This window comes from Leptodactylus fuscus, chromosome 3 (genome assembly GCF_031893055.1).
Source record: "Leptodactylus fuscus isolate aLepFus1 chromosome 3, aLepFus1.hap2, whole genome shotgun sequence".
In the NCBI taxonomy this organism is placed as follows: domain Eukaryota; kingdom Metazoa; phylum Chordata; class Amphibia; order Anura; family Leptodactylidae; genus Leptodactylus; species Leptodactylus fuscus.
Window position 1 is genome coordinate 155,010,768 of NC_134267.1, and position 12,501 is coordinate 155,023,268.

Here is a 12,501-nt window from a genome sequence, read left to right on the forward strand (position 1 = left end):
GCTTGAACCCTTGTGCACACTCTGCTTCATCAAGCTAATAGAGTGCATTGGCCAGCGCTGATTGGCCAGAGTACGGAATTCGGCCAATCAGCGCTGGCCAATGCATCCCTATGGGAAAAAGTTTATCTCACAAAAATCATAATTACACACCCGATAGAGCCCCAAAAAGTTATTTTTAATAACATTCCCCCCTAAATAAAGGTTATCCCTAGCTATCCCTGCCTGTACAGCTATCCCTGTCTCATAGTCACAAAGTTCACATTCTCATATGACCCGGATTTGAAATCCACTATTCGTCTAAAATGGAGGTCACCTGATTTCGGCAGCCAATGACTTTTTCCAATTTTTTTCAATGCCCCCGGTGTCGTAGTTCCTGTCCCACCTCCCCTGCGCTGTTATTGGTGCAAAAAAGGCGCCAGGGAAGGTGGGAGGGGAATCGAATTTTGGCGCACTTTACCACGCGGTGTTCGATTCGATTCGAACATGGCGAACACCCTGATATCCGATCGAACATGTGTTCGATAGAACACTGTTCGCTCATCTCTACTTAATACCACTACTGTAATTCACCATCACTCTTTGCTTTATCCATTCAGCAAAAAGAAGCTGATGCAGTAACACTGGATGGAGGAGACATTTATACCGCTGGGAATACATATGGGTTGGTGCCAGCAGCTGCAGAGAGTTATTCTGGTAAGTGTTTCATGCAGTCAGAATAAAACCTGAGACACAAACCTGAATTGAATGGACATTTCTTTGATTTGGAGCAGAGCTGTATGAACAGATGGTATATGGAGGCACTTGGAGACCTTCTAGTGCGGTACTACTGATGCTAGGTATACACTTATGTTTGGCTTTTTGTTCTCCGGGGATGTCTACTTGGGAACCCAAAAAACGCATTTATCCGCAGAAACTATAGACTATACTGAGGTCCACCTTGTAGTCCTGGTGTTCAAATCCCGCCACGGGCAAAAAACCATCTGCAAGGAGTTTGTATGTTCTCCTCGTGTTTGCATGGATTTCCATCCCATATTCCAAAGACATACTGATAGGGAAAAATGTACATTGTGAGCTCTCTGTGGGACTCACAATCTACATTTAAAGAAAAAAAAAAAAAAAAAGTCCTGCTAGCATAGACAATGGTTGGGAGCAGACCCTATTCACTTGTATGGCAGAGTTTTCTAGGCATGGTCTGTGACCTGGGCAGAGGTGACTGTGTAGAAAGGGGAGTAGATAAGCTATAAAATCCTCCATTATGACTGGTGGATTCTGTGACTTCTTAATATACATGACAGCCGTGATCATGTGTGTGCTAAGTGAGGGAGCTGCTGCAAAGAAATCTATAGAAAACAAGAATCCTCAGCATGCTATATGTCCTAGTGGACAAAGTCAGAACTGCAACATTTTTTAGGAATTTTTTAACTATAAATAGACTCACCAAAATTATGTTTGACATAAAACTTAATTTAAAAATCGGTCATTTTCTGGTTACACATTCCCAGGTATCCATACAAATTAGAGGTAAGTCGACTGAACCAAGCAATTTTAACAGATTTTTTCACCCTTTAATGTACGTCAGTGGCTTTTAACATGTCCTACCTTTTGGTAGCCAATGGCAGAGGAGCCCTACAGCTGACCAGGTGTTCATGCCTATGAGGTTTCAGGAACAACTGCTGACAGCTATTGAAGCTGGATGAGAATTTAAATCTATTGAGCAAAATACTAAGCAGAGTTGTAGTGTTCTTCAGATGTAACAGGTGTGAATCCATAGGGGCAGAGTAAAACCACTCTATATTAGTTAGTTTCTGAATTATGTGGGCTCTTAGAAGGAGTGTTTTGTGGATATTTCTATTATTTGACTGTATATGGCAGTATTATAACCATATTGATACTATATGGCGTTACCGCAATAATATGTGGTCTAAAATAGCTGACAGGAGTTGCAGAGGTAATTTAGCACATTGAGCTACACCATTTTTATAGAATCATAGGCTCGCTGTGTGATGCCATTTTTGTAACTCCTATTCACCCTTACCAGTGTTATGGAAACAGAAGTGCGGTGATTTTCCTCTCTGTTACTCCCAACCACCTCAGGTAGGGGAATACAAGTCTGTTCTCATGTCAGCCAAGAATAGCTGAGAGAGGAATAAGTATAACCGTTTAAGATACAAATATTATACAACAGTCACACTTGTTTTATTATCATGCTGCTGTAACACAATGAAATTTCCCTATGGTGGGACTATTAATGGAATATCTCTCTTATACATGTTGTATATAAGAAAGAAGAATATAACATTGGTTGGATTTTTTTTTTTTTAAACCTTTATCCTCCTAGAGAATGATGTGTCGGACAACTACTATACAGTGGCTGTGGTTAAGAAGTCTCCTCAGGATTCCTTTACCTTTCACGAGCTAAAGGGTAGAAAATCTTGTCACCCCGGGTATACGCAGTTAGTTGGATGGAATATTCCAATTGGTTTACTCACTAAAAACGGTTTGATCAGACCTCAAGGCTGTAATATTGCCAAAGGTAGGTGCATGGAGGAATTCCATTGTATGATTACCTATATGCTTATAAATATACTGTCACATTACATTTACATGGTCACACGGCATTTTATTAAACACATTATATATGTCACTATAGAGAGCAGAGTTTTGTAAAAGCACATCCATACTGTGTCTGCCATAAACCTCCTATGATACTTCTTCCTAGGGAGAATAAACGAAGGTGAGCCAAACACTAAAAAATCTGATGCTCTTTTGTCCTAAACATGGATAGCCTGCCAGTGCTCAAAAATATTAGAATTATAGAAGATCTCGCTTCTATAATTGCTGTCAAAACAACATGTACAGACCGAATTACATTTGCATAGCCCCCTGTGAATGACCTGGACAATCCCCCAACTGACTCCCCCCTTTCTCGGGGCATCAAACCTAGTGCTTTGATCTTTAGGGGTGCATGTATGACTGCTCAGCTGACACCAGAGCACCAATGATTTTACCTTACATAGGACCTTTCACAACCTTCTCCAGGTCTACTCTTTGCTTAATTTAATAAACACTGGACCACTGACTCAGATAGAATGTGCTTTCTTGCCTCCACTATTCCCAAGCTATAAATGCCATATTGCTAGTTTTGGTGAATTGTATTGTATATGCTCTGTACTGTCATGAGCTCAGTGTCAGGCAGAAACAGGCAAAGCTATGATTCTGACACTGTCCACCTCTAATTGGAGATCCGAATCACACCCCTTTCCTGCTCCTGTCTGACACTGTCCCTCTCCCTGCACAGCAGCTGATCATTATGGTGCTGGGTATTGGACCCCCACTGACTTGATACTGATGCCCTATCCTAAGGATAGGACATCAAGATCTACTTTTTAACAACCACTTTCATACATTTTTACATTTCTTTAATATAACATTTAATAAAACACAAATGTGTAAAGATTAATAATCTCTTGTTTATCCCCTAACGCCCTAAAGGTGTTAGTGATTTTTTCAGTGCAAGTTGTGTGCCGGGGGCAAACCAAAAAGAGCTCCCATCTAATCTGTGCCAACTCTGCAATGGTGATGGATCTGGAGGCAACAAATGTGTAAACAATAGCCAGGAAATATACTATGGGTATTCAGGAGCCTTAAGGTAAAATCTATCTATCTATCTATCTATCTATCTATCTATCTATCTATCTATCTATCTATCTATCTATCTATCTATCCCATATCGTAGATATGTAGAAAAATCAGTTTTAACCTGGCAGTAGTTAAAATAGTGTATGACAGCAGCTTTGCTTCATGTCAAAATATTGCTTTGACAAATTGATAGTGACGAGATGTCATATTCTGAAGCATTGCTAGAAGCTACAACACTATATGCATATAAACACACTTAAAAGATATCAAGGAATCATACAAATGAGTAGGATGAAATGTAAATTAGACACCTCATCCATACAAAAAAATCACCCCACTAGTTTCTTGGTAACGTTTTAACATTCTATTTAAAACGCAGTAATGGTGTGGATTTCAGAGAGTGCCTATTTTTACAGTTCCATATTAGTCAGATCAAATGGCACACCCTTTACCACCTTCTTGAGGCTAAGCCCCAACGTAGTGTCCCACCGCTAAAAAACCCTGCAGGAAAAACCACAGCAGCAACACATCGAGGTTTTTCCTGCAGCTTTTCTTACAGAAATTCACAGAGATTTCCACTGTAGAATTTCTACTTCAATTACACCTATAGGGAAACTGCAAGCATTTCCATATAATTGACATTATGAACCACGACGGTTTTGGAAATCGTGGCGTGTCCTCTGCGTGTGTTTTACCACATTTTGGGGATGGAATTCACTAGAATCCCATCCACTACACAGTGACTGTAAAATGCCACTTTTTTTTCCCCCAGAATTTCCACCATGGGAAAATTGTAACGTTTATGCCATGTGGGACCCTAGCCTTAATGTAGCCAGTCATCCCAGAACTTCAGGTGTCAGCTTATGATATAGAAAGGGAGTGAGGATGCAGTTAGTAAAATTATTTTCAATAAAATAGTAAAGATCTTGCAACCATTGTGCCAAATGTACCTGGTTAGCACACATACTCCAGATACATGCTTTAACTATAGATGCAACGGTGCAGCTGCACTGGGCCCTATAGTTGTGGGGGCCCCCTCAGCTGCCCCAGATCAAGCAGTACAGTCTCACATTTTGGGTGATGTCCCGTTGTTCCAAATGGAAGACATTGATATCACAAATGGGACACAGATAGTGACTGAATACAATAGTGGAGAACCGAGCTATTAGCGCCATGCTCTATTATTCAGCCTTCGGGTGATAAAGTCTGGGGCAGTGAAGCGCAATGAGCGCCAAGCCGCAGATGTTACAGTCAGAGCTTGCAGGTTCACAGTTCGGCGAGTATTCTTTTTTTTAATGTAACATTGGTGGTTGAGGGAGGAGGGGAAAGTTGTTTTGGGGGGCACTTTCAAAAAGTTTGCACAGGGCCCCCCAGTGCGTTAAAATGGTCCTTGATGCATGGAGTCAATGGAGTGGCTTCCAGTTATTAGAGAATGATTTGAAAAATACCCAACACTCTCTTGTCCTTAGATGCAACTTCATTTTTTTGGACTTATACAAGTATATACAACAAAATAAATAAATAAAGCAGCGTTTCCACAACGTGGGTCCTCAGCCTCAAGGTTTATCCAGCATTAGGAAAATATGGCCAGTTTCTATAAACAGCTCCACATTGACTCCTGGCTGGGTCTAGTAGTGCACCTCCACTAAAATACAATACCATATTGTACCATACCATATATTCATTTATGCGTTTAGCTATTTTATGCTGTGATGCTTAGTCTGGAGTTGAATATAGAAGTGTTATTCAAGGGAGGAATAAGTATTGGAATTAGCTGAAGTCATGTTTTTAGGGTAAGGTCACAAATGGCGGCCATCACTGCCATGTGTGCTGCCACTGTTTACTATTAGACTGTTAGAAATGTATAGTTTATTGCTTGGAAACTGGTGCAAAGTATTGTGGTTAATAGTGTGGCCGTTGCTGAAAAACAAACTGTAAATTATATATTTTTAACAGTCTAATACAGAACATGATATCGATATCACTTTAAAGTTGCTTTTCTCCAAATTTACAAATGTGATATACCGTATTTTTCGGACTATAAGACGCACTTTTTTTCCCCAAAATTTGGGGGGAAAAGAAGGGTGCGTCTTATAGTCTGAATGTGGCGCCTGGCATCCGCTGTAATAGAGAGGCGGAAGCCGGCAAGTGATAGACGCCGGGGCCTGAGACATCGCTGCGCTCCTCTGCCCTGCATGAAGCCAGCAGTGGCAGGGGCGATGCTATTCCGCTCCTCCGTCCCCCCGCCGCTGGCTTCAGGCAGGGCAGAGGAGCGATGTCTCAGGCCCCGGCACCTGTGATGGCTTCTATCCCTCCCCGGCATCCGCCTCTCTACTACAGCGGATGCCGGGTCAGTATCGGTGGCCTCTTCTCCCCCGGGGCCGGTCTCCACCGGCCCCGTACCTGTGACGTTGCAGGCCGGCTCCTGCGCGGCGATATCGCAGGAGCCGACCTGTTCGGGTGACAGCCGGGAGCCTAATGAGGCTCCCAGGCCTGCCACTGCTATATATTAGTATTGCGGCTGGGCCTATGACCAGCCGTAATACTAATAGACAGAATGTCCCATAGACAGTTGTATTGCCGTCTATGGGACTTGCAATCAAGTGACCGCAGGTTCAAGCCCCCGGGGGGGAATAAAATAGTAAAAAAAAAAAAAAAAAAAAAAAAAGCTTTAAAATATATAATAAAAATATAAAATAAATAAAAGTTCTAAATCACCTCCTGTTTTTTTTTTTTCAATACAAGGTGATCTAAGAAATAGACATTCCCCAAAATGGTATAACTAAAAAGTACATCTGGCCCCGCAAAAAAAAAACGCCCTATACATCCCCGTACAGCTGCAGGGTCACCTGTCAATGTGGCCTTGCAGCTGTTGCAAAACTACAACTCCCATATATTAAATATTTTACCAGTTTTTGCTTCAAAATTTTTTTTTCCCTATTTTCCTCCTCTAAAACCTAGGTGCGTCTTATAGTCCGAAAAATACGGTACATAATAAATGATGGTTTATTGTTTTTTTTTTATTACGGTAATGTGCTCTGTAATGTGGTGGTGGCAGGTGAATATGCTTGAGGGAGTTGACAGACTCACTTTAAGTTACTTCAAGCCCTTGGGGGTTTAGTGGCTGACATTATGGGTCACTGCAGCAGGCTTTTCTCATATGTCGTTCTCCCACAAATTTCATCAACAATAACCCTGTAAATGCAGAAAGCAACATATTATAGTAATAGAAATATTATAAAAATAACTTCTTTATGCCTGAAGTGACAGAGGGCACAGATATAATGATAGAGGGGCAATCCCAAAATCTTGATACATGGCCACATATCTGCATGTACTGACTAGGGTGGTCTATATTTGTTTAAGGGTTAATACACGTTTCTCCCTAAGGCTGAGGCCCCAAGTTGCAGAAAAGCAACTTTTTTTGTTGCAAATTTTGTTGTGTTTTTTTTGAGCCAAAGTCAAGAATGGATATATATAGGAAGTTCTTATACTTCTACCTTCTGCTCAATCCACTCCTGGCTTTGGCTTAAAAAAAAAAAAAAAAAAAAAAAAAATCTGCTCAAAAAAAGCTGCGTTTCCACAACGTGGGGCCTCAGCCTAAGGCTCTTTGTTATGGAAAAGCTGCTTTTTTTTGTTGCAGATTTTGCTGCATTTTTTGAGCCAGAGTTAAGAGGGGATTGACAGAGAGGAAAAAGTTAACTGTAAGGCTGAAGCCCCACATTGCGGAAATGCAGCTTTTTTTGTTGCAGATTTTGTTGCAGTTTTTTGAGCCAAAGTCAGGAGTGGCTACAAAAGGAATGGGTGATATAAGGAAGTTCTTACAGTATACTTCTCCCTTCTGCTCAATCCTGGCTTTGGCTCAAAAAAGCACAACAAAATCTGCATCAAAAAAAGCTGTATTTCCACAATGTGGGGCCTCAGCCTCATTGTATTTTCTATTCTTTTTGTAGCTCAAAAAATGAAGCAAAATCTGCCAAAAAAGTAGCTTTTCAGGCCTCAGCCTCAGAGTAACTCGTAATCATCATTGAGATCTACACTAATCTTGGGTGGTCTGAGCAGCGTAGGGGTTAGTACATCCTGTTCATAATACAGACATTCTCCAAGTGTTAAAAATACACACTTATATAGAAATACAGTATTAGACCATGTCATTCTATTCCTGTTTTCAAAATATTCACATAAATCTGTGTGTCTGTCTACTTGAGATGTAGCAAATGCTGAATATCCATTTACAATTGTTTCTGTCTATGACTGCAGGTGTCTGGTTGAGAAAGGAGATGTGGCGTTTGTGAAGCACAGCACGGTTTTGGAAAATACTGATGGTATTTCTTATAACATTTCTATGTTTCCATTCCAGATATTAGTAGCTGAGCAGTACAGCATTCTAGCCCTTCGACTATAGTTACTTCTCTTATGATAGAATTTCATTATAATCCCAAACAAGGATACCAATTCATTGTCTGTGAGAATTCAATTCTTAAAGAAGTTGTCCAGGCATTTTTATTTTATTTTAAATATGTCGGGGGAGGTGGAAAAAAAAAAAAATCATTCACCTGTCCTTGGTGTCCTCCCAGTTCGGTCCGCTCCTTCTGCTCCAGGGTCTTCCCATGGGTCTCTTGCTGAGTTCTATTGAAGCTGCTGATTGGCCTCAGTAGTCACGAGACCACTCAGACCAATCAGTGGTCTCAGGAGAACTTAGGAAGAGACCTGTGATGTCATAGGCAGTAACATTGCATTATCTTCGCTGAGGCTGCTAATTGGCCTCAGTGGTCACGTGTGGCTGTTACTTCTGCCACACGTCAACACTGGACTGAGAAGACCAGTCTGCTCTGGGAGGCACCGGCGCATTGGGGATAGGTATGATTTTTTTTTTTTCATCTCCCCCTCTCTAGCCTATTTAAATAATAGATTTAATGTTCATTTTTGCCTGGAAAACCCCTTTAAGTACCCTCTGGGGTAAGTACAGTTTGGTATATGTGTGAAGTCTCTATTGATCTGTTTATAGTGGCAGACCTTAAAGTTCAAACTAGGTGACATTATATCCAATCAGACATATGAGACAGTTTTATGTAACCACATACTGTAGCTTGAGTGAATATAAGGAGAAGGAATTATATTTCTTTAATAAGAGATATTACAAAGTCTTTTTTATATTGACGATGGCGATCAGCAAATGTACTCCCCTGATATAAATATTAGGTTATGTTCACACATTTCTGGACACAGCAGACAGATTTTACTTCTTCTATTAGTGTGAATACCAGGAGCTTCACTTTCACCATCTGACTGGTTTTTGGTGATATATATATATATATATATATATATATATATATATATATATATATATATATATATATATATATATATATATACAGTCCTATGAAAAAGTTTGGGCACCCCTATTAATCTTAATCATTTTTAGTTCTAAATATTTTAGTGTTTGCAACAGCCATTTCAGTTTGATATATCTAATAACTGATGGACACAGTAATATTTCAGGATTGAAATGAGGTTTATTGTACTAACAAAAAATGCGCAATATGCATTAAACCAAAATTTGACCGGTGCAAAAGTATGGGCACCTCAACAGAAAAGTGACATTAATATTTAGTACATCCTCCTTTTGCAAAGATAACAGCCTCTAGTTGCTTCCTGTAGCTTTTAATCAGTTCCTGGATCCTGGATGAAGGTATTTTGGACCATTTCTTTCTACAAAACAATTCAAGTTCAGTTAAGTTTGATGGTCGCCGAACATGGACAGCCCGCTCTCAAATGATCTGAAAACAAAGATTGTTCAACATAGTTGTTCAGGGGAAGGATACAAAACGTTGTCTCAGAGATTTAACCTGTCAGTTTCCACTGTGAGGAACATAGTAAGGAAATGGAAGACCACAGGGACAGTTCTTGTTAAGCCCAGAAGTGGCAGGCCAAGAAAAATATCAGAAAGGCAGAGAAGAAGAATGGTGAGAACAGTCAAGGACAATCCACAGACCACCTCCAAAGAGCTGCAGCATCATCTTGCTGCAGATGGTGTCACTGTGCATCGGTCAACTATACAGCGCACTTTGCACAAATAGAAGCTGTATGGGAGAGTGATGAGAAAGAAGCCGTTTCTGCACGTACGCCACAAATAGAGTTGCCTGAGGTATGCAGAAGCACATTTGGAGAAGCCAACTTCATTTTGGAAACAAAGATTGAGTTGTTTGGTTATAAAAAAAGGCGTTATGCATGGCGTCCAAAAAGAAACAGCATTCCAAGAAAAACACTTGCTACCCACTGTAAAATTTGGTGGAGGTTCCATCATGCTTTGGGGCTGTGTGGCCAATGCCGGCACCGGGAATCTTGTTAAAGTTGAGGGTCGCATGGATTCCACTCAGTATCAGCAGATTCTTGAGAATAATGTTCAAGAATCAGTGACGAAGTTAAAGTTACGCCGGGGATGGATATTTCAGCAAGACAATGATCCAAAACACTGCTCCAAATCAACTCAGGCATTCATGCAGAGGAACAATTACAATGTTCTGGAATGGCCATCCAGGTCCCCAGACCTGAATATCATTGAACAACTGTGGGATGATTTGAAGCGGGATGTCCATGCTCGGCGACCATCTAACTTAACTGAACTTAAATTGTTTGTCCAAAATACCTTTATCCAGGAACTGATTAAAAGCTACAGGAAGCGACTAGAGGCTGTTATCTTTGCAAAAGGAGGATCTACTAAATATTAATGTCACTTTTCTGTTGAGGTGCCCATACTTTTGCACCGGTCAAATTTTGGTTTAATGCATATTGCACATTTTCTGTTAGTACAATAAACCTCATTTCAATCCTGAAATATTACTGTGTCCTTCAGTTATTAGATATATCAAACTGAAATGGCTGTTGCAAATACCAAAATATTTAGAACTAAAAATGATTAAGATTAATAGGGGTGCCCAAACTTTTTCATAGGACTGTATATATAATTTGTATTTTGGTAGTCATAGAATTTCAGCACGAAACAATATTTAAACATTAAAGTTACATTTTGCAAAACATGAAACACAGATAAGGGCTCCTTCACATCTGCGCCCGGGGTCTCCATTTATGAAACTGGGCAAGAAACGGAAAGCTGTAGGCCTTTTTACAAACCCATTCATTTCAATGAGTTTGAAAAGTATCCGGCTGTGAGCGCCAGTGAGCATTTTATGCTCTCTGCAGCGAAACCGTTTTTTTTTATTTAACCAGACACAAAGTTGGACATGCAGGACTTTGTATCCGGTTTAAAAAAAAAAAAAAACGGTTTTGCCACAGAGACCATAAAACGCTTACGGCCAGACCCAGTTTGAAAGGTTTCTGTCTTCTGCTGGTAGAAGACTGAAACCTGAGTACGGAGACCAAACTGGTGTGAAATCAGCGTAACGACCTGTAAAAAACATTTAGAATTTTTATCAGTGTGATTTTATTTCTATAACCCAATGCTATTAAATCATGACAGAATGTACTATAGGTCAATATGTCACTTACTGTCAAATAAAGGTGACCACACATAATAATTTACAGCCATAGCAATACATGAGAATGACTGACTGACTCATCAACAACAACTTGCTGACAGTGTCCAGGATCCAAAGGCCAATTTATTTCATACACTGCAGTAAATACTAAAAATAATTGAAATCATAGTTTGTCTTTGTGAACTTTATGCCTACTGGTATTTAAGGGTGAAACTTTAAAGGAGTTGTCCAGGAATTGGACAAATCATGGAAGAGGCCTTGGTGTTCTGTTGTCCACTGACGCTGTCCGTTCAGTCTCATGTGATACCCATCAGTCACTGGAACGGAACCAGTGATATATGTTTGAGACCTCACGATTCCTTTCCAGCGGCTGCTGCAGCCACTGATTAGTATCAGCAGACACATGGGGTGCAGAATTTTTGATAGTGCTATAGAACACAGGTGTTGCGGTGTTTTTACACCTCTACGACGTCCTCTGTGGTTTCCCCAATTACCGGACAACCCCTTTAATGATATACAACACATAAATATGAATTCTGTATTTTTATTTTGGTAGGAAATAATAACGAAATGTGGGCAAAAGATTTAAAATCCTCTCAGTTCCAGCTGCTGTGTCCTAATGGTGCCAGGGCTGAGGTCACTCAGTATGCAGACTGTAACTGGGCCCATGTTCCTGCACGGGCAGTGATGGTTCATCCAGAGATGAATATACATGCATTGTTTGGCCTTCTGGATAAAGCTCAGGTAAAGATTATACACAGAACCATGCTTTCATACTAGATTCTCATGAGGTTCATGTGTTTCCTGGATTGATCTTTCTCTATGTACGATCAGATTTTTTTTATACATCTGACATTTCTTTACAAACAGTCCTGTCCATGCCTTTTATAGCGTTAGTTTGTTACATCAACTAAAGGGGTTTTAAAGAACTTTAAAATTCATGACATATCCTAATGTTTAGCTCTGTGAAGGGACCTGTATATATGACACTTCACCTGGTATATAGTGAAAAGGTCACAGTGCTTGTCGGAGAACTGCACCGATATTTCTGACCTATCCTAATGACTGCAATTCTGTGCCATTCACTTTGATAGACATGAATTGCAATACCAATCACAGGGCCAGAATGGCGCTGTCTATCTAATCAGCCCTGCATTTATCATTTCTACAGATACTAGTTGTCTATTAGTTCTACAGTGTAAACATAGACCAGACAGTCATAAGATATGACAAATTCATCCCAATGTCTCTTAAACATTCTCCTGTTTTTATTGCCAAATCTTGCAAATGCCAGTAATACATCTGGTGTATTTTATGGCTTGATAAAATCATCACTTTTAAGAAGTATCTAGCACGGTGCAAG

At 40.1% G+C, this 12,501-nt stretch overlaps 1 protein-coding gene across 1 annotated transcript in view; it reads left to right on the forward strand.

Annotated features, from left to right (window-relative positions):
• MELTF (melanotransferrin) overlaps positions 1 to 12,501 on the forward strand; it is a 58,296-nt gene that overhangs the window by 43,929 nt on the left and 1,866 nt on the right. The window contains exons 10-14 of the mRNA XM_075268637.1: positions 597 to 693; positions 2,339 to 2,533; positions 3,493 to 3,649; positions 7,900 to 7,964; positions 11,695 to 11,882. Of these exons, the coding sequence (XP_075124738.1) occupies positions 597 to 693; positions 2,339 to 2,533; positions 3,493 to 3,649; positions 7,900 to 7,964; positions 11,695 to 11,882 (702 nt within the window). The remainder of the gene's footprint in view (positions 1 to 596; positions 694 to 2,338; positions 2,534 to 3,492; positions 3,650 to 7,899; positions 7,965 to 11,694; positions 11,883 to 12,501) is intronic.